This window comes from Staurois parvus, unplaced genomic scaffold, assembly GCF_062004578.1.
Source record: "Staurois parvus isolate SC_StPar_1 unplaced genomic scaffold, SC_StPar_1.0 ptg000230l, whole genome shotgun sequence".
Taxonomy (NCBI): Eukaryota; Metazoa; Chordata; class Amphibia; order Anura; family Ranidae; genus Staurois; species Staurois parvus.
This window is the reverse complement of record NW_028318026.1, coordinates 4,832,301-4,859,955: the sequence shown is the minus strand read 5'-3', so window position 1 is coordinate 4,859,955 and position 27,655 is coordinate 4,832,301. Positions and strand designations below refer to the sequence as shown.

The 27,655-nt window shown below is 40.6% G+C and overlaps 1 protein-coding gene across 2 annotated transcripts in view; it reads right to left on the bottom strand.

The window, feature by feature from the left end:
- The window catches only part of MMP16 (matrix metallopeptidase 16), a 307,082-nt gene that overhangs the window by 8,971 nt on the left and 270,456 nt on the right, over window positions 1–27,655 (bottom strand). For both annotated transcript variants that reach the window (XM_089679703.1, XM_089679704.1), the window contains one exon: window positions 15,787–15,937. In XM_089679703.1, coding sequence (XP_089535829.1) covers window positions 15,787–15,937 — 151 coding nt within the window. The remainder of the gene's footprint in view (window positions 1–15,786; window positions 15,938–27,655) is intronic.

The window sequence follows — 27,655 nt, the reverse complement described above, 5'->3', positions numbered from 1 at the left end:
GATTGTGAAGCTCTCTAAGCCAAATAGAAATGGTGAAAAATAAAAGGCAAGACGTCCCTCTGGGTAACTTCAGGAATGACTAATTAAAAGAGTCAGTCAGTCTGAAAGAAGCTGTAGCTGAAAGATAAACTCAAACAGCTTGCACCACATCCTGAGGGAAATCTCTTTAGCGTGTACCAAGCAGAACAGAGGGAAGGACGTACAATGCCCTGGTTAAGGTTAAAGAAGAAGCCACATAGGTAGAAAAGAGGCCATAGGCTTCAAACAACTCTTTCTCTGTTTAGAACAAGAAAAGTTTCTCTACAAAAGAATGCCATTTAAACCCACATTGCAGAGCTGATGGCAATAAAAAAAGACAACCCTGTGGGTTACTGCTCACAGAGGACTATCTCCAATATATTTTTAAAAAGCAGACAACCATTTTGAAAACCTATCTGGACATAATGGTGGAACTATGTGAGTAGTATTCTTCACAAAGGCTTTCACCTAGGAAGGAGAGGTAAGCAGTCTTTGAAAAAAAAAAAAAAAAAAATAGCTAGAGTCAAAATCTGGCCTTGATAATCAAATGATGATCCAGACCAGGATATATCTATTGGAGTATTCTTGGGTTGAATTTCCATGCCTCGCACCAAGTGAAGCATGCTTATCAAGACTGATGGTAGACCTTGCTAGAGGTTGATTTCCTAGCTTATAGGAACATAGGAATAATGGTTCCCTAACTCTAAAGCAGGCTACGCATTATACAATTTTCTTGTTCAATTTCCTTTAGATTTACCTTCAACTATGTAGTGCAAGGGCCTGCCTGATTGCATACAATTTGTAAGTGTTTAGGTTTAACCTCATATTATATGGTATTGGTAAATCTAAAGGAAATTGAACAAAAAAATTGTATAATGTATAGCAAGCTTTAGGACCTAGGCTACAACAACCATTAAAGCCAGCAACAGTGAAGCAGGAAGGTAAACATGTACATGAGTCAAAAGATCAGGGTGATCTGGAAGAGCCCACAAAATGTCTGTCAGGAGCCAAATGAGGTCCAAGTACCACATCCACCTGGGCCAGTTGGATGTGATGAGTATTCCCGGAATGTCCTCAATCTCGATTCTGTGGGACAGACAAGGCATATATGAGGTTGAACTGATCACACAGAGAATTCACCACTATGGCTAGAGGATCCCTGTATCTGGAGACAAACTTGTTCAGTGTGCTGTTGAATTCAGGAGCCAGAAGATCCACATCCAGTGTTCCCCACCTGCAGCAGAGGTCTAGATACACCTCTGGATGAACAGACCATTCTCTTGAGTCCAGATGTTGTTGACTGAGAAAGTGCTTGTTAATATGCTACACCTGGAATATGTATGGCAAGCAAGGCTTTAATGTGGAGTTCTCTCCAAACCAGAATCTGGTTGGCGTTTCTTTGAGTTGTCTGGTTCCTCCCAGGCAACTGATGTATGGAAATGTTGAGGCATCATCCGACTGAATCCACATTGAATGGCCTTGCAGTTAATAGGTTCAGCATTGAAGAAATAATGGAATCATTCAAGAGAAAAGTTACCTCCAGTGACCAAGTCCCCTGCACCAAAAGGTGTCAAAGACTCCTTCCAAGATTGTCAGGCTGGTATCCATTGTAAGAATCTTTCAGACCAATGGAAAGATATATTTCTCTGATTTTAGGGTTGGATCCATGAATCACCAGGTCAGAAACAACCTAGTCCTGGGTGTCAGGAAAACTGGTGAATCCAGAGACTGTACTTTATCATCCCACACTTCACACAGACAGAAGGTTGATTTACAATAGTCTGAGTAGAATTGGGCATGGGCAACTGCCTGCAAAAAACGTTACCATCAAACTCAGAACCCTCATGCAAAATTTAAGAGTTGGACAACTCCTGACTGCAGAATCTAAACATGGGAGTGGAGAGTCAAGAGTGTGAAGAGAAACCCTGGACTGAGCAGTATCTAAGAGGAGACCTAGGAACGCCAAGTAATAAATCAGTTCCAGTGCTGACTTCTGGGTCAGCATCCAACCAAAGTCTTAACAGTAAGTCAGGCATTCAAGATGCCAAGCAATAACTTGTAGTGTCGCTTGAGGTGCTTTGATATAAAACAAGTTTGGTGCCTCACAGTGTTAAATGGGTGCAGGCTGTCTAGTGCTTCATGCAGAAAGCAGTAAATCATATGGGATCGGAAAGACGACACACTCCTCCAGCTTGTCAGGTAAAGAGATATGTGAGCAGCCTCAGCCTATTACTCCTCCTGAGGCCACGCCCCTGATGTGTTTGCCCTTCCCCACCTGGGCTTAACCGTAGAGGTGTGAGGATTGTAATGAGGCTTCTCTTATTTATCCATCATCATTTGTAAAGCAAACATTATAAAAACAAAAAGAAAGCGGTGCTGACAAGAGACATACAATGTTTAGAAAGCTTTTAAGAAAAGCTTTTAGTATGTTAGGCTCTGACTAATTAAATCTGTGCCAACTGTTTCCTTAGTAGGAGGTCATCCAGGTATTCCACTATGGGATGCCCTGTGAGTCCAGCAAGGCTAAAGCTATGCTGAGCTGCAGAAGGGCATGACAATCAATTTAACTTTACTTCTTATGGGTCCCATTCACGTCCATGCAGTTTCCTGAAGTGCATTCTTTTGGAACTTGCAAGGACTTTGTTTTGCTTATTTACACACAGAATGGTGCATTTTTGGGCTCACAGACTTCAATGGAAATATGTGAAAAAAAAACTGTCAGGAAAAGGCATCAGAAACATGCTTGAAAGTGCGCAGAAAATGCATCAACCACACACACACAGGTGTGAACCTAGCCTAACACAACGGCTTGGTGAGTATTCAAATCAAAAGGGAAGAGTAGTGAACTAGCAGTTATGCGTGTCCACAGCAAAACACAGATAGAATTCATGTGCTGCAAAGATGGGGATATGCAAGTAGCTTCCCTTGATGTCCACAGAGACCAGGAAGTATATGGAATGGAGAAAAGTAATGACTGACCTGGGAGATTCCATGCATATTTTTATGCATGGGAAGACATTGAGAGCATATACATCAAGAATAGGGCACATGACCCTATTCTGCTCTGGGAGCTAACAGTTGTAAGTAGAAACCTTGAAACTGTCACTTTTATGGAACCACAGGAAACTACATCCCTGAGAAAGGAATTGTGCCAGAGCAGTGCAAAGGTCTGGTACTGGTTTGAAACCAGGAACAGGGCTGAAATAAAAATGGGAAGTCTAGCCTGTAGACCCTGGACATCAATTTCTGTAACCATGCAAGAGGCGTACTGCCACAGTGAGAAGTGGGGGTGTCTGCTCATTATGAGAAGGACTTGCTCGAAGGCTTAGGAGATTCAGGAGTCCAAGGTCCATGATAGAAAAGTCCCCAATTTGTAATTGGATTTGGGGAACTCTTCCTGGTATGACCAGTTATATATTAATAAAAGTGTTCAGGGAAGCACCAGAGAGATGTTCTCCTTCAATGGGCATACATAGCAAGTGTTTTGTGCATGGTTGTTCTGCAGACCAACATGTAAGACAAAGAGTTCTCCTCATGGACAGGAGACTCAATCTGGATATGGGATATACAATATCCAAAAGACCATCCATGTAGTAGTGTATGGCAGAAACAAGCATTCTAACTGATGCATAACAGAGTGATCTGTAAGGATCAGTTCAGGTGCCTTTGTCATATTCTTGGTCCAACCCCTGGGTTTGACAAGTGGACATGACAGCAATGGCAGGTTGAAAGGCAGGCCCTGCCAGGGAAAACAAGGACATGTAAAGGGGTTTTCAGTCACTTGTAAGCCAGATCCTTAACTACTGGAATGTCCTTGAAAGGAAAAGCCAGTGTTTTGTTAAGACAAGAAATGGCGTGGTCCACAAAGGGAAGGGCCAACTGCTTAATAAAAGTTTCCTCAATAACATATTGCTCAGCAAAATGCTTGAGAGTTGAAAATATCCTGTCAGGTTTAGACCAGTCACCATGCAAGACTTGTTGCAATAGTGAGTATACCAAGAATGTTTTGACTGGTTAGGGACTTTTAAGAAGGCCCAGACTGGTAACCAACTATAATGCAGATGTAGGTTACTCCATATCTAGACAGGTTAGGGACTAAAGAGACTCCAAACTGATAACCTAGGAGAATTCAGATGCAGGTTACTCCTTATCTAGTCACTGTGTCAGTTAAAAACTGAAAAGATATCTTCAAGCCTAGGAGTTACGTGTAATTTAATCTCAGTATAAATACAGCTGTTCTGTGAAGCCCTCAGAGGTTTGTTAAAGAACATTAGTGAACAAACAGCATTATAAAGGCCAAGGACACAACAGACAGGTCAAGGATAAAGGTTTGGAGAAGTTTAAAGCAGAGTTAGGTTATAAAAACATATATCTCAAGTTTTTGAACATCTCACAGAGCACTGTTCAATCCATAAATAATTCAAAATGGAAAGAGTATTGCACAACTGCAAACCTACCGAGACATGGCCGTCCACCTAAACTGACAGGTCAGGCAAGGAGAACATTAACCAGAGAAGCAGCCAAGAGGCCCATGGTAACTCTGGAGGAGCTGCAGAGATCCACAGCTCAGGTGGGAGACTCTGTCCTCAGGACAACTATTAGTCATGCCCTCTACAAATCTGGCCTTTATGGAAGAGTGGCAAGAAGAAAGCCATTGTTGAAAGAAAGCCATAAGAAGTCCCGTTTACAGTTTGTGAGAAGACGTGGGGGACACAGCAAACATGTGGAAGAAGGTGCTCTGGTCAGAGGAGATCAAAATTCAACCTTCTGGTCTAAAAGCAAAGCGCTATGTGTGGTGGAAAATAAACACTGCACATCACCCTGAATACAACATGCTCACCATGAAATGTGGTGGCAGCATCATGTTGTGGGGATACTTTTCTTCAGGGAGGGACAGGGAAGCTGGTCAGAGTTGATGGAAAGATGGACAGAGCCAAATACAAGTTAATCTTAGAAGAAAACCTGTTAAAGTCTGCAAAAGACTTGAGATTGGGGCAGAGGTTCACCTTCCAGCAGGACAACAACCATAAACATACAGCCAGAGCTACAATGGAATGTTTAGATCAAAGTATATTCAGGTGTTAGAATGACTCAGTCAAAGCCCAGACCTAAATCTAATTGAGAATCTGTGGCAAGACTTGAAAATTGCTGTTCACAGACGCTCTCCTTCCAATCTGACAGAGCTTGAGCTATTTTGCAAAGATGAATGGGCAAAAATGTTACTCTCTAGATGTGCAAAGCTGGTAGAGACATCCCCAAAAAGACTTGCAGCTGTAATTGCAGTGAAAGGTGGTTCTACAAAGTATTGACTCTGTTGACTCCAAAGTACTGGGGGGCTGAATACAAATACATGCCACACTTTTCAGATATTTATTTGTTAACCATTTTGAAAACCATTTATCATTTTCCTTCCACTTCACAATTATGTGCCACTTTGTGTTGGTCTATCACATAAAAACCCAATAAATTACATTTACATTTTTGGTTGTAACATGACAAAATGTGGAAAATTTCAAGGGGTTTGCATACTTTTTCAACGCACTGTAAGTTCTCATTGCCAATGTCTATGTGCTTCTATTAAAGTCAACTGAAACCTGCTGTAGTGACACCAGGTGCTTCTGTATTTTGGTGCCAATCCCCCCTCCGGTGTTTAACATGATTGTCCAATGCAGTCCCTACTAAGGGTTTCATTTCTCATGGCTATGCCATGCTGCAGGTGGACTTTCTTCAGTCGTTTCCCTTGATGTGGAGAGGCGGTGGGAGATGGACCTTGACCCTTTTATGGGAGGAAGCTCTTCAAGCAGTCCCACTATCTTAATGTGACACAAAGGCTTATTCAATTGTACATACTGTAGCTCATAGAGTATACTACACTCCGACTAGGCTGTGCAGGATGGGCCTCTTAACAGACCCTACTTGTAGTAAATGTTGCCGAGACCACAGTGACCCAATTCACTTACTGTGCCGTTGCCCTAAACTGCAGATATACTGGGCAGGGGTAGTGAATACAGTCAATGCCGTTTTTCAAATGCCAATTCCACTGGATCCTAAGTCATGCTTACTGGGCATACTAGATGACCTCCAGTTACTAGCTCCCACCAGAGAAGCAGTGGCTAGAGCCCTTTTTCAAGCCTGAAGATTCATTTTACGACACTGGAAATCACTTGATCCACTTTCCCATAATGAATGGTTACAATATTTGGGAGAAACTCTCAAGTTGCAGAAGTGCATATACCAACACAGGGGGTGCCCTAATAAAGATAATATTTGGGGCCCATGGTTGGACACCCCGAGATTAAGCCCACTAGACCAAGTCATAGATAGGCTCCTGATATGTTAATGGAAACTCCAATGGCTATTGCATTTACTCCAGTGGCTAGAAAAGTGAGGAAGTTACCCATGTTGTGTAGTGTTTTTCATTTACTGTGTTGCTGATATGCCTTCTGATTTAATTACTTTACTATGATAAGCCCAGTCTGTACCACTGATTGATCTTGACTATGTACTTGGAACTCTTAATTTTGGCTATAGAAGCTGATCAGCTCTGGAACCACTGTATTTCTTTTTTTAACTCAAGAAAGGCTTTATTGAAAAGGAAAATAACATTTAATCCTAGTATGTGCATGCTGCCAAACTCATTGTCTGGAAGGCACAGAGCCAGCTTCTGGTATCAGTAAATGTACATTGCCAGGTGCTAGAGTATGGTATTGTATACTTTAAGCTTATGATGTTTGAGATCGTTAATACAATCGTTGGACATCATTATATACTGGATTTTGTTTTACAATGAATTACAAAAATACTTGGGTACACGTGCCAATAGTGCCATCTTCCATAACTGCTAGATTTTGTTTGCATACGTAATTGTTATAAAAGCCTACAGTGTGAAACATTTCAGTGGTTATCACTGATAACTGTGGATTGAATAGTAACCAGCTCCAGGTTTTGATAAAGGCTGCAGAAAAGGTGCTGCACACCACATTTTTAGCCATTTCAAGAGAAAAACTATGTCTAGGTGAAAATATGATATGCACTTACTGGAACCTTTCCAAATTTGAGGTCTAATGCACATTGCCATGACCCAAGACAGCTCTGCAATCCCAACCCAGCCACCCCAGCTAAACTAAGAAAGTACAAAGGAATACAGCTTATTAGAACTTCATTCCCTTGTGGAAGGCAAGAATACAGATTAATTTCTAACAACTCCTAACAATGCCTATATCCTAATAAAATAGACTATAAATGAATTAAATTTTCACTTTAAGTTCTACTTTTGCAATACTTGAATGTTATTTCTGATATACAATGCAATTCTCTGGAACTGTAAGCGTCACGTGTGGAAACAGATCAATCACTGAAATGCTGGGACACTGATGAGTTGAAGTGTTCTTTATACCCTCCTGTGCTTCTGAATGCTCTATTTTTGGAAGGTGTGTGATTGCCGAGTATGATAATTAGAACTAAAGAATGATTATCTTCACCATAATGACTCTTCAAAATGAATCAACAACTACATAGATAGCTGCTTCATATGCCAATAAATGCTTATTACTTGAGATGGAAATTAAATCAAGGCATCTGGGTAATGCATTGAACAACCTGATTTAATGAAGAGATTTAATATTATCTTGTTCCATATGTCTGTCTTGGATTGCTATGTGAAATGCCATACCTCACACAGACTACTCAGCGTGGGGATCCTCTCTTAATGTAGAGTGGCTTCTACAAATTGAACAGATTTCAGGTAAAGTGTTTTTATGTAACTGAAGATTCAAAAGGAATTTTCATTTTCCTGTCTCTTTTTTCTGGATATTCTCTAGTTCTTGCATTTATATAATATGAACATGCTATGCAGCAATAAAATGAAGAAAGCACTCCAGCACTGCAAGGCAAGAGTTCCAATTACTAGCCACCATGCTCTGCCTTTAAAACTAGTACTAGTGAAAAAACAGTTAATATTTCTGTTAGTTTTTTGTTTCGGTCTATGAGCCCATTGGGAGTTCTCACCTTCTGTCCCTGTAGCACCAGTACAAGAGATGGTGGTTGCATTTGTCCCTGGATTAGTAAAGCTGGCCGTACATGGTTTGCAAATTTCAGCCAGTTCATGAGGAAAATTTATAATGGGAGGTCCTGTCCGACTGCTTCTACCCGACATCCTTCTACTGAAATTTGATGGAACCGGGCAGAAAATCATCACCTGAACAGCAGCTACATTCAATCAGATGCAGCTGCTCTTGGGGTATTCTGACAGCCACCCAGCAGAGGGGTTTGTCCATCTGCGTCATACTTAGCAAGACTGAAGGACTCCACTAGATGTTTTTCTGGCACCAAAATTATAATATGCATAAACATTAATGAATACAACATTCATGAAGTAGGGCAACTTTATGGACCCATGTAGGAGTCTCAAACAATAACAGTTTTGTAAAGAAGTTGCCATTATGGTCTGTTACAATAATGATAAGGTCACATATGCTATCTTGTAGCGTAAGCTTCGTAGTGTCCAGTGTCCAGATAATTGAACAAGCCGATCCAATCCTTAGATCAGCTACGCAATACAGGAGGAAAATGGATTTAGGTAGGACAATTATCCTGAAAGCGTGCTGATTGAGTGTTTGACCATAAACATTATACCTGGGTATGGTAAGCGGCCGCTGAGGTCAAATCTGAACAAAAAAAAAGAAAGACGGTCCAATAGAGAAGGAGGAGTTAAAGAACTCAGGAAAAGGCACAAAGGGAGGTTTTTTTCGGCATGTCTCAGACACGGATCCGGCTTAAGATGGATCGAGTGGAAGATGGCAGAATAACAGGTTACAGTCGTGTTGTAAATCTAGAGACTGCTTGGTAGTTGAGCCAGGGTTTGTCTTCCAATAATACAGTTAGCTTTTTGTTATTGAGAATACCCTGTATTTTGGATTTCACTTTTTCAAAGCGGAGTGTTGGAGATTTCCATGCTATGGTTTGCCTAGTTACCATAAAGAAAAACTCGATCAGTATCCTAGATTTGCTTGGGATCTCTTGTAATGGTCTATGAAGGTGAACTTCGCTCTGGTTTTTCCACAGGTTTACTTGTGTGACCGAGTGGATCAAATTATATATCCTAGTCCACAAGCGGTAGGTCGTTGGGCAGGACCACAAAATATGAAACATTGTTCCTATGTCTGTGCATCCTCTTAAGCAAAGGCGGTTGTATCCAGGAAAAAACTGAGCTATGCGCGCTGGGGTAAAATACTTACAGGTGAAAACTTTGTACTTTATATTTCAACAGCTGAATATTCTGGGAGCATTTCAAGGTGGTCTGCTAGATTGGTATCTAATCCTCCAATGAAAAGGATTCTTTAAGGTCTTGAGACCATTGAGCACAGTAGGAAGGCAATATCTCTATTGGACGATCACAAATGAAACCATAAATCAGAGACAAGGTGCCTTTAGTAGTTGTGGAGGATTTACATATTGATTCAAATCTTGTAAGAGTCTTTGGAGAGGCAAGGTTTCTCCCAAGGGTTCAATAAAATGACGAAGTTGATGATCCTGAAAAAGTTCAGTAGAGGGGATATGATAGTTATGAAATTGGGCAAATGTTCATAACCCTTTCGCTGTCAGCATTGAATAGTCTCAAAGCCCTGGGAAATCCACCAAAAGAAATTAGCCTTATCTGACATTGCTGGTGGAAATAAACAATTGGAGAAGGGGTAAATGAGAAGACATTAAACCTACAGAATACTTGCAGGAGTCCCGCACTTTCAGCATGTGCGCAAAGACTGGGTTTAGCTGCTTCAGACTAGCTGAAGGGGAAATCAGGGAAGAAAGTTATGGGAGTTGGATTGACATCCAAGATGTCTACCATGACCCAAAGTAGCAAGTCTTGTCCAGCACAGAATTGAACTAATGGCGTTTTTTGGGCTGCCATATAATAGTGCTGTGTATTTGGGATCCCAAGCCCGCCACATATTTTAGGGTGAGCTAGAATGTGGCGTGACAGTTGCAGGTGGTCTGAAACCCATACAAAGTTCATAATTTCTCATTGTAAGATTCGTAATATATGAGAGGGTATCCAACTAGGTAGAACCCTAAAACGGTAGTTTCAGAAAACATCTTCATGGCATGGTTTCGACCGAACCATGATAAAGACATATTGACCCAAGACTAAAGCAACCTATGCAAGTGTTGTAATAGCGGCGGTATATTTGCCTTATTAAGCAAGTCATAGGTGGGCGTGAGGGTTATTGCCAGGTAAGGAACAGCGTTTGTCTATTGGTATGATATGATGGTAAAGTGTGTTTGGAAATGGTGTTCTATCGCTTGGTGTAAGAAGACATTCAACGTGATATATTTATTCGAGTTGACATATAGGCCAAAAAGTCCTGCGAAGTACGCCAGGGAGTTCTAAGATTAAGAAGTAAAATAGTTGGAGATGGATACAGAAAAATACTGTCCAAAAAAAGTGCGGCTTTATGAAGTACTGCTGCCAATTCTAAGCCTGTGCTGTTAGGATGAAGTTGAATTTGGATTATTTAGGGTTCGATTGCCAATATAAAGAGGATCGGTGACAGTGGCCATCCCTAACAGGCACCTCCTCAAATGGGAAATGGAGACTCTATGCCCTAGTAGTGGACCGTCGCAGATGGCAATTGCAAGAAATCATCGCCCAACCCCCAATGTTGTAAACCTAAACACATATACGTCCAAGACAATGTATCAAACACCTTGTTTATATCTAGTAACAAGACCATAAATTCTCGAGAACGATGACGAGTATAATCGTTAGAATTTTCATATCTACATTAAAGTGGAACTTCATTCTCTCAATCAACATGGACTATTTTATTCCTTACGCTGCTAGCATTAGTAAATAGATAAGAATGCATATCATATTTACTTGTTTTAACCTTTTTTTTTGCATTCCTTCATTTACTTCCTGGTTTCCATGCCTAACCAAATAATGTCATACATCTCAGGAGTCTGCAGGAGGGGAGGGAGGGTTCTCAGCCCAGTCATTGCCTTAGCTAAGGGCAGATGGATTCCAGGAAGTAACTGCTAAATTAATCATCTGCCTTTACTCAAGATGGCCACTGACAGAAATGACAAGAAGTGTTTTTCAAAATGATTTCTCAGCAAAATAAAGCACGGAGACATGGACATTGTTGAAGGAGTTTGTTTTGAATATTAAACATGAATTGTATAGCATTTTTTGTTTGTGGTACTCAGATGCAGTGCAATTCTACTTTACGTAGAGAAATTTGGTGGTAGTCTGGTCTTTTGCTGGTTTGGGGATCATCACTATATGAGCCTTAAGTATTTCTGAGGATAACTGGCCACCACGTTTCATTTGATTAAAGATATGCATCAGTATAGGGGCCGCTATGTCACTACATTTTTTTCTATAAAACAGGGCAGAGAAACCATCAGGACCTGCTCTTTTATGTGTCTTCAGGTCTTTAAGAGCTTGTCTATTTTCATCCTCTGAAATATCTGTTCCCAACATCTCTCACTGGTCAGAGGTCAGTCCTGGGAGAGGGGTGTCTCCTAGGAAAGCTGAGATAGCCTGGTCTGGAGGATCTGTTGCACCAGCATAGAAAAAAAATGAAAACCCAGGCAAAGAAAGGAAGAAAGCTTAAAAAAAAGACGAAGAAGAAAAAGAAAAGGCACAAGAAACAGGGAGGACATGAAAACCTCATTGGTCCGTCCTGCAGAAAAACCATCCTGGAGACCAGGTAGACAGCAGAGGAAATAGGGATGCAACAAGTGTATAATTGTGAACCGGAGAACGCATGGGACACCAGGTCTAGTGTAGAGGGTCAAGTTGGGAAAGCATGTATCATTCTGGGCGTAAAGCCTCCCCTGTCTATTATAGCTACTAATGTAGAAGGGAAAGAGAGGTGGGGAAAAAAAAGGGGAGGAGGTAGGGGTGAAATGGTAGGGGAAGGAAGGGATGGGGGGAGGAGAAAAAAAATAGATTTTATCTCATTTAGTTTGCAGGCATGCTTAGGGTGTTACTAAACCCAGGACCTTGCATTCACTAAATGGCTAAATACCTTTTCATCAAAAGTATAAAGCAGTAGCGTGACTTCTATCAGTGTCCGTCTGAGCACCGGTTAATCATGTAGGAGGAGTTTTCATTCTCCTCTGACTGTCCTTTGAGGCTGCATGACCCTTAATCCTCTGTCTGGATAGTGTTGACTGACCCTGTACCACTCACATGAAACCTCTCCTACCCCCCTCCCAAAAAAACCCCCCAAAAAACAAAACCTCTCTAGCAATACACACCAAACTCAGCATGTGCAGAGTGTCTCCTAGGGCTAGGACTCTGTACTATCAGCAGTTGAATTGGGGACTGTGGTAAAAGGGGAGGATCAAAGAAGACAGGATCAAACAGTCTTTTTACGTAATGCAAAGGATTAACCCCTTATTATTATTATACAGTATTTATAAAAGGGTATGCTCAGCGCTGTACAATAGCAAGGGGGACAAAACATGAGACAAGACAGTAACAATACAATACACGAGGGGTTCGAGGGCCCTGCTCTTTCGAGCTTACAATCTAGGAGGGAGGGGAAGGTGGTACAGGAGGAGATGGCTGTGGGGGATGGAGTGGTGGGAGGAGTGGAGGAGGTTTAGTTGTTGAACCCCTTAGGTTCCACAGTGAGTATAACAAGCATGCTTTACTGCATATACAGACTGATGTTACTGTTGTGGGTTAGTAACATTTTAAGGCAGAGCAGCAATAAAAACATTGACAGGCATTTTAACGCGTTGTCACTCTAGTAAAAAAATAATTCATTTTTTATGACCCCCTCCTCCTTCATATTAGAGAGATTTCCTATCCCTTCCTGTCCTGACAGAGGGGAATCTCCCTGAGAGGGTACACAGTCAGTAATAAAAACCACAAAGGTTAACCCTTGCCTGCACTCCCTGAAATTAAATAAAATGTTTTGGCTGAAATGAATTAGTCAGTTAGTCGGGAGCTACAATAACCGACTTGTTTTTGAAGGTGCATGCTCCAGGGCTGTCAACCCTGTTGTTGCTTCGCTGTTTGGTGATTAACTAGAAAGAAACAAGCATTTTTTATGTCAGGTGTTAGGGTATGTGAAATGTGCATAGTCTATGCCAGTCCCTTGCCAAGTACTAAAATCAGGATCAGGATGTTCCTGCCAGCAAAGGCAATACTCTTATTTGTGTCCTGCCAGATTCTCTTTAAATCTTTCATATGAGAAACAAGGGATCTGTCATTGCTGACTACCTTTTAAACATTTGTTCACCAGAAATACTACACTGTAAGCATGTGCTGACAGGCCTTACAGTGGACTGTGGAGTGGACCAGTAGGACCATGCTCACCTGTATGGGGATGCACAGGTATTCCTTGGTTGTTTTGCTGACCAGCAAGAGTGTTTTTTGCCTGTATTATCAGCTCTATCTTCCATGAGGACATTTACAAGAGCCCCAGGTATAAGATAGGAAATGGGAAGGACTTCCATGTATTTCCACCCACAAGGTACTTAAAACCCTTTCAAACTCTTTTTAGTGAAATTATTTTTTCTGCCGCAAAATGGACCTGACAAATTGTAAATCGGATTTTCCATTACAGACTTGTCACCACTTTCTGTTGTATACATGCAGACCCTCAGGAAAGAACTGGCTTGACATGCTCCGTTGAGTGATGCATCAGCTTGGAAATCAGTTTGAGTTTACACTCTCAGCCCCCCACCCACGTGAACTGCTGAGACAGAAGTAAACATTTGCCTTTTACTACTGCACCAGCTGTTTGTAAGCAACCAGTGTTTTCATGTACCAGACTCCAACATTGCTTTATATATTTTGTCAGTACTCACTAGAGATCAGCAAAATTGAGAGTTTTAAATTTGGCTGAAACTTCACTGAAAAATCAGGTGGTTTTGGCAAAATTTCTCAATTTTGTCAAATAGCATTGGTGGTATTGGTGGTATTAGGGGGGAGGCAAATTACGGGTACATTTTTGGGGGGCAATTGGATTTAAAAGAAGTGTGGCATTTTCTTTCCCCATTTATATTTGCTTAGGTGGGTGCAGCATCGGTCTGATGCGGCATCTGTCCCCCGCTCATTCTAAGTGTGAGAACTCAATGATAACCGCTGAGTTCTCACAGCTGCTCTGAGCAGAGAGCGGTGAACGTCAGTCACTGCTGTCTGCTCTGCCCCCCCCCCCCAGTGCTCACTGGAGCTCTGGGCTGTGGAGAGGGATAGGGAGGCTGGCTCAGGTTCTCAGGCTGGCTCAGGTTCTCAACGTCAGCCAACAGCAGGCTTCAAAACGGGTCACAGAAATGCAGGACTAATTTCTAATCCTCAGAAGAACAGAAGAGCAAAAGAGCTTTGGCTGTACGTCTCCTTTAAATAGCTCTTCAGGGTTATAGAAGCCATTTTTAAACTATTCTGAACCTGTTCACGTGTCCCATTATTTTAGATTGTTTTACAGCACATAAAAAGGTAAAATATAAAATTTAAAGCGACAGTACAGAAATAGTGATATGTTGTACGGCTATGAATGTGGCCCAACACAAAGTCGATTTAATTTTTTTTTTATTCTTTGTAAAGTGCATTTACACTTAGTGAACATATATGGCTTAAGAAAAATTACTCTTTACTTAAAATTTTATAAGTTTTACTTCCCCCCCAAAAATAGCCCACTCTTCACAATCACGCCTTATTCATGCATCAGTTTTTGACAGCACCTATATTTGTGGGCCACTATTTTCAAGGATGAAGAACACAAAGAGCAAAAGTAGAAAAAGATATTGATGCGTTAGTTTATCAAAAAGAGTGTCAAATATTGCGCTAGTTTTATGTTGCTGTCTTTTACTTTTACAATAAAAAAAAAATTAAGTTCTATTATGCAGATAGGTACATTATCTACATTAGTGATTGTTAATTTGTGATCTGCCTGACTTTCTGTTCATCAGCTGTCCTTATTGTTAGTGTATTTCGTGTGTGGCCTAAAACAATTCCTCTTCTTCCAAGCTGGCCCAGGAAAGTCAAAAGGTTGAACACCTCTGCTGTATACTGTACAATACAGTAAATGGGGGTGGGAAACAAACACAAAACTATGCTATACTAAATCTGAATTTGTGTTCAGAAGCCAGGTAAAGCAATGTTCTCTTTCTTCTGTTTGGTAACCTACTGTGTATACAGTACACCCTATTCATTGTTAGCAATTTTGTGAAATTTGTCACAATGCTTATGTAAAATGTATTTTATCGTAAACGTAACTTTTGTATGATCCCTTAGTCAGTGACATACTTTATATTAGAGATTTTAGCAAATGTGTATTAGAACTCGCACACTTGTTGAACCCTACTTGCTGCAACTATTTTCTATTTCCCAAGAGATAAGTGGGTAGGTATTCCTAATACAGTCACATCGTTGGTCTCAATCTTGCAAGAAGTGCAAACTGCTGCTCATGAGCAGAAAAGTTTTGTTCAGAACGCCACCATGATAGGAAGTCAGGTTTTTTTTGTTTTGCAAGTTTTCTAAAATTATCTTGCCTCTGAATTAATTTTCTCCATTTAAATCTGTTGCCATCATCAACCCTTTCCACCACATAAGTGCTCTGTCTCTTAAGGTACTGTTATTACTGTGAAACAGATTTAATAACATTTTGCAAATGCCAGATCTAAGTAACTCAGTCTTATAAATCAGCCACCATGCTTTAAGGTTTGGCTCTGTAGCAATCAAGATTTAAGCCCTTAAAAACAGTGCAGAAAATACTAGAAAAACAGTATAATTGGCTTTCTAATCACCTGTCGCCTTTAAAAAAATAGGTCTTCCCAACGTCTTCCCACCAAACAGCGGTGTCAATACCATGGGGTGGAATGCCATGTCCTAGCTGGATCAAGTCATGAGGATAGCCTGGTTGTAAGGTTGTGTCTTTAAACACCCAGTATTTATTACCTGAAAAAAACAAAACAAAAACACTTTATAAAGAGGCAGACCACAGCAAAGGCATATTTCCATTAGACGAGTAGGTGTATGATAGGCTGCATCACCCCCGGATGTCCTTGGGGGTTCCACTGTTTAAATTGCCCATCACCAGTTCTCAGCATTCCCACCATGTCTCAATGCCCCATGCTGCCTTTTCCAGATTATAAAATTCAAGTAAGATTCAAAAGAAAGGCAAGTTTCAAAAGAAACTATTTGATACCACATCTCTCCACAGCATCTATCAAAAACATTAATAGCCATTTTTAGTAGATATATCTTTCAGCAACTTATTGTATTTAAAACTGGCATTTATACAGCATACTGTACAATTACATCTGTCTCTGCCCTCAGGATTCAATTTACAGTCCCTATCTCACATGCATGCTGTAAATATACACATACTAAGGCCAATTAAAAAAGGAACCAATAAACCTACCAGTATGTCTTTGGAGTGTGGGAGGAAACCCACACAAGCACAGGGAGAACTAGTGACCCCAATTCTGTAAGGCAAAAGTGCTAACCACTAAGCCTAAATTCTAATACAGAGGAATGAATCCGGTAACCTGAAGTTTCAGCACATAACATATTATGTATTTACAATACACAGGATACATAAGTAAAAATGCACATTTCAGTAAAGCACAGAAATTTCCCAGCTGTCACCCTCTGAGATCAGACCATGTAACATTTAGGGGATGATTTATAAAACGTTAATTCTAACCATATTTAGTTTAAAGGATAAGTTCACGTTTTAGTAAAAAATAATAAATGCACATTTTTTTGCAGATAACAAAATGTGCATTGATTATTTTTGTCTGCAGGAGCCTGTAAAGCATTGCACTAGCAATCAGCAGATCTCTGGTGCCATGCATGTCTCCTGCAGATCTGTCAGTATATCTGCTTGCTCGTACAGAATGTATGAGCAAGCAGGTATACTGACAGGAAGAATCAATGGATTACCACGTCACTCCACAACGCCATGATAGTTCATTGAGAACTACAAGCCGACAGCCGCTAAGGCTGCCAGGACACCTGTGAATGAGTGTTGAGGCTGTGTGGGCGGAACCCTGCATGGCTACGTTTTTAAAAAATTTGAAAGCTGGGGGGGAGAAGATCCTCCACAAGCTGTCAAATTGGGGATGGGGGGAGGCGGGGGCTGGTCAGATCATAACATGTTACACCCTGAATATGGGTGTAACATATTACGAAAGGTGAACGTATTCTTTCATACAATTATTTCCTTCAATCATAGGCTCCATCTAGTGGCAATAATGCAGTATCTTTTCTAACATACATAACACAGTCAGGAAAAAAATACTGCATTATTGCCACTAGATGGAGCTGGTGATCATAGGAAATTGATGTAGGAAGCTAACTATGGTAAAAAAATTTGTCAGGGCAGGGCAAATGCTTTTCACATTTGTCCAACATTTATTTTTTTATAAATAGACCCTTTAACCACTTCACACCCATTTTAAAATGTCCAGAACTAGAATTGGTTATAGCAACCATTTTTTTCAGTCGGCAATTTACTGTTCAGTAAAAATGATCACTTTTACAGTAATGAAAAGGGCCTAAAAGTGTTTGATTCCGCAGGTCCTTTAGAGGGCAGATTCTCAACTACTGCTGACACTGGCAGTCTGGGATAGCCGAGTATTCCATGTCTTCTGGGCAGGATTACCTTCTCTGTACAGTTTTATTTCAGCGACAGAATTGCTTGAAGGCAAAATTTCCAACTCTAATTGATAACAGGACATTGTTTTTAAACACTGAGCTGTTGAAATCACGCATTGTAACTAATTAAGACATTTAACTACTATCTTGGCAGTTGGACTGTGGTTAATAAGCAGTCTGGGAAGGTGTGTTAGTTTTTGGTGCCAGGAGCTGCCAGTGCCTAAACCATGCCAAAATCATGTCTAACCTATCCCACTGTTAGGCTGGCCTAAACATTCAAATTGTAGCTGAAATTATAACTAATACTCCCCCATCCTTGACCCAGTAATGGAATATACTGACAAATACAGATGTGTCACTTTTACATACAATAGTTCTGTGTGAAGATCTATTCTCCACCAATATAAAACAAATATATTTGGTTCCGGATTGTTTATTTGACGGACTGCTTTTTCTTCTACACATTGCAATAACACCCATAGAAAGACAACTTCTACTGTTTCAAAAATTATAATTTTTTTAATCATAATCAATCACATGCATAATGAACATGAGTATTAGCCCTGGTCCACATCAACGTGGTTTCCCTGTGGCTATGTTTGCTCAAGAATGCATCCCACTCATTTGACCAGCCTACTGTACCCACTGAAACCACATGGAAAAGGTCTCTGCACTTTTTCAGAAAACACAGGTGCAGGGAAACCACATAGTGCAGTGGGGTTCTCCATGTGGGAAACTGCTCTGTGGCTTCCAGTGCCCAGGGGTGCTATTAGGATTGATGGTACATCCAGACATCTCCTAAACTGCACTGCGTTTTCTTCTGAGGGTGCGGGAAGTCATGCGATTACAGGACTTCCCGCAACCTGCACTCATGTGAACCTAGCCTTAGAGAGGAGTACAGACTGGAGTGCTAATGGTACATAAATGACCACATATATACCAATCAAGGATGCTGTAAAAAAAAAAAAAAATAATTTTTATAATTTGTTTCTGAAACCCTTTATTAAGTCAACACTTCTCCAAAGAGAAATATATATATATACAGTGGGGATTGAAAGTTTGGGCACCCCAGCTAAAAATTTGTATTAATGTTCATAAAGAAGCCAAGGAAAGATGGAAAAATCTCCAAAAGGCATCAAATTACAGATTAGACATTCTTATAATATGTCAACAAAAGTTAGATTTTATTTCCATCATTTACACTTTCAAAATAACAGAAAACAAAAAAATGGCGTCTGCAAAAGTTTGGGCACCCTGCAGAATTTATAGCATGCACTGCCCCCTTTGGCAAGTATCACAGCTTGTAAATGCTTTTTGTAGCCAGCCAAGAGTCTTTCAATTCTTGTTTGAGGTATCTTTGCCCATTCTTCCTTACAAAAGTCTTCCAGTTCTTTGAGATTTCTGGGCTGTCTGTCACGCACTGCTCTTTTAAGGTCTATCCATAGATTTTCAATTATGTTGAGGTCAGGAGATTGTGAAGGCCATAGCAGAACCTTCAGTTTACGCCTCTTGATGTAATCCCCCATGGATTTTCGAGGTGTGTTTAGGATCATTATCCATTTGTAGAAGCCATCCTCTCTTTAACGTCAGCTTTTTCACAGATGGCATCAAGTTACCATTCAAAATTTGCTGAAATTTTATTGAATCCATTTTTCCTTCTACTCGTGAGATGTTCCCTGTGCCACTGGCTGCAACACAACCCCAAAGAATGATTGATCCAACCCCATGCTTAACAGTTGGACAGAGGTTCTTTTCATTAAATTCTGTGCCCCTTCTTCTCCAAACGTGCCTTTGCTCATTCCGGCCAAAAAGTTAAATTTTAACCTCATCGGTCCACAGAACTTGTTTCCAAAATGCATCAGGCTTGTCTATATGTTCATTTGCAAAGTTCAAATGATGATTTTTGTGGCGAGGACGTAGAAGAGGTTTTCTTCTGATGACTCTTCCATGAAGACCATATTTGTACAAGTATCTCTTTATAGTGGAATAGTGTACCACAACTCCAGTGTCTGCCAGATCTTTCTGGAGGGATCGTGCATTCAAACATGGGTTTTGAATTGTTTTTCTCACAATCCTGCGAGCTGTTCTGTCTGATATTTTTCTTGGTCTTCCAGATCTTGCTTTAACTTCCACTGTTCCTGATGACTGCCATTTCTTAATTACATTCCGAACAGAGGATATTGACATCTGAAAACGCTTTGCTATCTTCTTATAGCCTTCTCCAGCTTTGTGAGCGTCAACTATTTTCAGTTTCAGTTTTCTAAACAACTGCTTGGAAGAACCCATGGTGCTGATTGTTGGGGCAAGGTCAGATGAGTCTGGGCATATAAAACCTTTGAGATTGACATAACCTGGTCTTCCCAGACGATGATTGAGAACAATCCATGACACTGGCAGGTCTCAGCTTTGCAAAGGGGGCAGTGCATGCTATAAATTCTGCAGGGTGCCCAAACTTTTGCAGACGCCATTTTTTTGTTTTCTGTTATTTTGAAAGTGTAAATGATGGAAATAAAATCTAACTTTTGTTGACATATTAAAAGAATGACTAATCTGTAATTTGATGCCTTTTGGAGATTTTTCCATCTTTCCTTGGCTTCTTTATGAACATTAATACAAATTTTTAGCTGGGGTGCCCAAACTTTCGATCCCCACTGTATATATATATATATATATATACACAGTTCTATATATTTATTAAATGTGTATACTTTGGTCATGACTTAGTGACCACTGACAGGGTAAATGAATAACATTGACTATCCTGTTACAATGTCATTTAAAAGTTGGTGGGATATATATGGAAGCAAGTAAACATGTTGTCCCTGAAGTTGATGCGGTAAAAGCAGTTTGCTGTGTATGTGACTACGTGGCTGCAGACCAGTCAGGGTACCCATGCTGACATATGTCGACAGCTACAATGGGCATGTGAGTATCATTAGTGAACTGCAGAGCAATGGAAGATGGTGGCCTGGTCTGACAATCAAGCATCTGTGAGATGTGCTGGAAAAATATGTCCGATCCATGGGAACCCCACCTTGCAACTCTCAGAACTTAAAGGAGAAGTTCACCTTTGGAACATGTTACATGTTCCACCCGCAATTAGGATGTAACATGTTCCCATAGCTGCAGCCGCACCCACAGCCCCCCTCCCTATGACAGATAGTACGGGGAGGCTTCTCCCCGTACTATCGATCAAATATGAAAACAGCATGGTGGTGCGGGGCTCAGCCCACACAGATGCGTCATGCATTCACGGACTTCCATGAATGAACTGCAAGTCTCAACAGCCTTAGCGGCTGTCGGCTTGTAGTTTTCAATGAACTACCATGGTGCTGTGGAGCGCCGTGGTAGTTCATTCACGTTTCCGGTCAGAATATCTGCTTGCTCGTACATCCTGTAGGGCAAGTTGATATTCTGACCGGTCTGCAGGAGACCTGCATGGCATCAGCGATCTACTGATTGCTGGTGCAATGCTTTCCAGGCTCCTTTGGACAAAAATAATAAATGCTAATTTTTTACCTGAAAAAAAATGTGCATTTATTATTTTTGCTGCTGATGGCTTGGTGCCAGATCCCACAGTATACCTTTAGAGGTCTAGTGTAGTCCAGGCCTCAATGAGTTAGGGCTGTTTTAGAGGTGGGTTGGTCAGAAAATTATGTTTGATCGGTAAGTGCGTATATAGTTTATTGGCATATCATTTTTGATTGCATTTTTCAAATGAACATTTATTACATGGTGCTTCTATGAAACTCAGTTTCCAAAGTATACTGGACATTGCAAAAAGAAAACAGCACTGTCTGTGCACTTGTTACTGCCTATGCACACTCATAATCTTAAAAATATAATTTAGTTGTGAGCTTTAAAAATTAGGAAAGAAAAGGAAAGAACTGTTGGTGAGTTTGCTAGCAGAAACATGAATGTGACAGATCAAAATAACGAACATATTTTGGTTTATACTGTGCTATTAGTTTTAAGGTGAAATAACAGCACTATAGTAAACATTCATTTGGATTCTCAGCAGACTAGCCGTGTCCCTGATCCTTTGAAATCCACTAAGCAGATCATTACTCTACAGTCCTATTAAAAATATCTGCCCCCTTCCTGATTTTTTTCTTTGCATATTTGTCACACTTAAATGATTCAGATCAAACAAATTTTAATATTAAAGACAATCCAAGTAAAGACAAAATGCAGTTTTTAAATTATGATTTTTGGAAAGCGGAGTTCAATTTCACTTGCCACACCCAGGCCTGATTACCAGACCTGTTGTACCAAGAAATCACTTAACCTGATATTAAAAGTTTGGCTTTGAAAAAACCCAAAAACCACAAACATGTCATACTTACCTGCTCTGTGCAGTAGTTTTGCACAGAGCAGCACCAATCCTCTTTTTTGGGTCCTCTGTTAGCACTCCTGGCTCCTCCTGCTTGACCAGTGCCCCTAATAGCAAGCCGCTTGCTATGTGGGCACTGGTGTGTACCCGCTATCGAGCCCTGCTCTATGCGTCCATGAGACACACAGAGCTGCAACGCGGCCCCGCTCCCCACTGTCTACTCATTGACTCACTGGCTGTGATTGACAGTAGTGGGAGCCAATGGCTCCCACTGCTGTCTCAGCCAATGAGGAGAGGGAGTCCAAGGACAGCTGAGGCTCCCGTGTGCATCACTGGATCCAGAGGGAGCTCAGGTATTAGGAGCGACTGTGGAGGAAGCAGCACACAGAAGGTTTTTTTACCTTCATGCATAGAATGTTTGAAAATAAAAAGCCTTCAGCCTTTACAACCTCTTTAAACAGAAGCTGTCTGACAAAGTGAAGCACACTAAAAGATCTAAAGAAGCAACAAATCATGATGGGATCTAAAGAAATTCAAGAACAGATGAGAAACAAAGTAGTTAACATGTATCAGCCTGAAAGGGGTTACAAGGCCATTTCTAAGGCTTTGGCACTCCAGCAAAGCACGGTGAGAACCATTATTCACAAATGGAAAAAAATTGGAACAGTGATGAACCTTCCCAGGAGTGGCTGGACTGCCGGCCTACCAAAATGACTCCAACAGCACGATGACGACTCATCCAGGAGGTCATAAAATAACCCAGAACATCTAAAAAACTGCAGGCCTCACATGCCTCAGTTAAGGTCAGTGTTCATGATTCACCAATAAGAAAAAGACTGGGCAAAAATGGCATCCATGGGAGAGTTCCGAGGTGAAAGCCACTGCTATCCAAAAAGAACACAAGAGCTCGTCTCACATTTGCCAAAAAACATATTGATTATCCCCAAGACTTTTGGGCAAATATTCTGTGGATTTTTTGGAAGGTGTCTGTCCTGTTACATCTGGCATAAAACTAACAGAGCATTTCATAAAAATAACATCAGATCAACAGTCAAACATAGTGGTGGTAGTGTGTTGGTCTGTTGCAGCTTCAGGACCTGGACGACTCGCCATACTTGATGGAACCATAAATTCTGCGCTCTACCAGAAAATCCTGAAGGAGAATGTCCGGCCATCAGTTCATGATCTGAAGCTCAAGTGCACTTGGGTTATGCAGCAGAGGGTTTTCGGGGCAATTACTTTTTCACATAAGGCCAGGTAGGTTTGGACAGCTTTTTCTCCTGAATAAATGAAGTCCTCATTTAAAAACTGCATTTTGTATTTATTCAAGTTATCTTTGTGTAATATTAAAATGTGTTTGATGATATATATAATTTAAGTGTGATAAATATTCAAATTAAAAAAAAAAAAAAAAATCAGGGCAAAACCTCTCTCAAAGCACTGTATTTCAACTAGTAAAAAAGTCATTGCTATAATTATTGTACAGTTCTGTGGGCCCACTGTTTTTTTTTGGCAAATTCCAACTCCGGTCAGACCTTTTGCAAGGTTTTCAATGAGGTCTCAGACTCCAATGGGGAGAATCCCCTACCTTTTTACTCTGTGACACAAGTCAGGGCCAGAACAAGGGATGGAGGGGCAAGCGCCCCAGGTGCGGAGCCTTCATATGAGGGGGAAGGGGTGTTGTACAGTGAAAACTGGACTAGTGGACCACAGCCTCCCTTCTAACGGGCCAGAGCTATCTGCCTGCTCTGACAGTAACTATTGTCACACCATGCTCCCAACAAGCCAACTCTCCACCCCCTCACCCCAACCACCCATAGCTGACAATAGCACACTGCACACGAGACCCACCCCTTCCTTCAATTGCTAGAAAGCAAGCAAATGTCCACATATGTGCAGTGCACCCTCAGACAGTGGGAGTACAGGGGTGGGGAAGAGAGCAAGCACCATATAGCATGCAGGGTGGTATGTCAAACCACATCGTACATGGAGGGGCACAATTCAACATCTTCACCCTGAGACCATGTCTCAGTACTGACAACAGGAGATGAGGGAAATAGCAGTCACTAGGACAGGAAGGTACATATATTTATGTTGTGTTCTAACTTAGGTGACATAAAATAAAATCACTATGTAACCATATCCACACAAAAAAAATCTGAAACAGAATAGTACATAAGCATCACACATAACTACCTTAAATAAAAATGTGTTTTTTTCTTTTGACACCAATAAATCTTCTCCTTTACATGTGTCATAGAATTTCAACAATTTCTATTGAAGATGGCAAAATGAAAGTATAAACTGAGATGCTTTAAAAATTGGAGCTTTCAGAGGACTCTCTATTTTTTAACAATCCTATTCACACACAACAGCCATGAAATTTTCCAATTTAACTCAATTCAGTTAGCCAATACAGATATCACTAGCAGTTCAATTTTCTTCTTATATTAGAGGACCATCAGGAGTAGTGTGATGTTTTGTCATACACCGTTACTGTCAGGTCTAGCAGAGTGAAAAGCAGGGATGGAAGTCGGTGATTATAGAGGTATGGCTGTCGTTGTAATGTACACAATATAAGAAGAGAGCAAAAATATAAGACACTTTTTTGGGTTAGGGCTTAGAACATATTGCTTTGTATAGTGAATGCATCTATTGTACTCATACAAAAAAATGACAAAAAATATATTTTTCAATAAATGTCGTGCTCCTAATTATTATCAATTATTACCCACATAGTAATTATGCAACTATCAGAATATATAATTTAGAGCAAATTACAAACAAATCAATAAAATTAAAAAGTAATTATAATAAACAACAAAGTCTCTGGTACCACCTTAATTGTGATAGTCCCAAAATATAATGTGATCCAAAAAAAAAATTGTGAAAGTGAATATAAAAAGAAAAAAAAAAAGTCTCTATTGGTATAAAAGTGATAAATTCCAAAAAGTGATCAAAAATAAGTAATCGCAATTACCAGTGACTTCTTATTGTGATTAGGTTATGCGCTCACCTCCTTTTCAGCCTGTAACAGGCTTACTTCGCTTTTTGTTCACATATGGAACTTTTTGAAATTCTGTTGCACCATGTCAAGAGTGGTAGGTATCCCTTAATTGCTTCCCAATGCTCTTATCCTCCTTGCCACTATCCCCGCAGGGATTTTTCACTCCTTCTCCTGCTCTTTATCTCCTCCTTAGATGTTCCTCAGTAAGAAAAAAAGTACAGACATAGTGCCTTATCCTTTTAAGGACTAAAATGCTTTATTGCGTGCCCAAATGCGCTCACGTTAGATAAGAAACCGCTTTCTTTAAAATCAACTGTAGACAACTGTGTGCGGCGCACACATAGTATACTCTCCATCCACGGGTGTGTAGTGACGTTGTATCCCCTCCCCTACGCGTTACTTCGCAGGTCACATGGCTTCATCAGGGGCTTATGATTGTGAATGAAATGTAATTTCTTAAGCTTTAAGGGGGCGTGGTTGGGGGCAGGGCTGGGGGCGGGGTGGGGGACAGGACAGGGTTGGAGGAGGACCTGGGCAAGGTTGGGTGGGGCAACTGGTGGAGAGAAAGGTTTGTGCCTGGCTAGTAGGTCTAGACTTGAAATTTTAAGCCCTGGGTTACATCACTCCTGGCTACAGTGTTATTCTCCCATATATTGGGTAGGTAATCATTAGTCTTATAATCCTAATTAAAAGGTATGCGCTAATAACAAACTTATACAAAGGTGTATATCATCATCCAAAAAAAAAATTTAGTGTTTTAAATAAATAATTATAGTGTCCAAACATAAATTAGTGTCCCCAAAAAAATATATATTAGTGTCCAAAAATATATATATATATATCTTCAGTAACTTGAACCAATTGTGAAAAATCCACCACCAAAGGAGATTAAATGAACTCACCAGAGCTAATGGCTGGTCAGATTATAAACCAGCAACAGTGCTTGTGCTCTGGGAGCAATGAACCCGATGTCCAAATAGATATGGTGATGTTTCAGACACTTCCGGATAATAATAATCACAGACAAACAACTTTGCAGCCCAAGCTCTTACGATGAACTTCTCCACTCTCTCATATCTCCATGAGAGCATGCAGTACACTCAGGGACAAAAAAGAGAACATAATGGTGCAATACGTTTTTTTCATTTATCTCTTTAATAAAAAAGTTATAAGGAAACTCACAAACAAGGTGTCCAACAGACACCAGCTTCAATCGCAAAAAAAGGTGAGATACAATTACCGCTCACCGCGGATCTCTCCCATACAGCACAGAACAGCAAGGCTCTCTAACGTCCACATCAAGTAGGCCACGCCCAACCGGTTTCATCACACCGATGTCATCAAGGGGTGGTACAGTGTTATTCTCCCATATATTGGGTAGGTAATCATTAGTCTTAACTACTTAGTAATTCACTGACTTGGAACCTGATTTCCTGACTAAGACACATTGCAGCTGGATGGATTAATCAACTTGGAACCCATGCAGCCTTGCAGAAGGGCCAAGTCACACACTAGCTTCTAACTATTAGGGGTTTCTAGAAACATAGCACTACATTGCAATTCCCAACTCTGTTCCTAACCATCTTGGAGTCTCACTCCTCTAGCTTGAACTTGGGTAAAGTTGCTGGTCACTCATGGTCAGATACAATCAAAGGCCTAATAATATAATGGGAGAGAGGCATGCTGGGAAATTTAGTGTAGGAGAGAATTCAGGAGGCAGCCCTTCAAGGAAGTCATACAAATTGTTGAATAACTGCAATACTGAAGTATCAAATAAGGAGAAACAAAGAGCAGACAAGCAATGGTATTTAGTAGTTTCAAGAACATAAAAAAAAAAAAAAAAAACATGACATGCTGCAGTTTTGTTGCTTTGGTCCCAAGGGTGTTCTCCAACTGGGTGTCTCCCAACACAAAAGTGTGAAAGCATGCTTTGATGAACTCAAATCTTTACTGGAGAAATATCTCATCATTAAAGCTAGCAGAGATTGTCATCTTATTCCAGCCAAGATATACAGGTCCCACCCAATGTCCACATCACCACATATGTTGCCTCTGGCAGTAGAATTCAGGATGCTGCCCTGATTCAATATATGCAATACACTTGCGTAATCCTGTCTGAACTCTGCTACTGTAAATGCTGTCTTCACAAGCCAAGCACATCAATATGTAGTTTGGAAAGCTGTTAAGAGGAGGAAGAGATTATTTTCATTTAATAGACCAGAGGATTTAATGATGGAACCATCTGCTTGACTAGTTTGATACTGCCTAGCATGCTTATACTGCTAACTAGTTATAATCTCCCCGAGTCTGAGGCATGATTCTGCCGATCATGGCATTGCACTCTAGTAATACACATTTTTATATAAACTAAACCTTTCAGTTTCAGTGTAATTGGGCTCCAAAATTCCCATGCAAACACCAAACTTCGGAAACTCATTTTGTGCATGCCTGCCATGTAAAATTTCTCAGGGTTGGTTACTAGCCAATCAGGCAGGACTACAAAATTGTGGGAGGTGGGTTTAAAAAGCATCTAGGCCAGGGGTGGTGTATGACAATGGTAACAGCAGGCACTATAGGAGTACAGTTTCACCTCAAAGAACTGTATTCACATCTAGTCTGACCACATCATAAATCCATGCAGTGGAATATGTAGTGGTAATGTACTGTAATAATT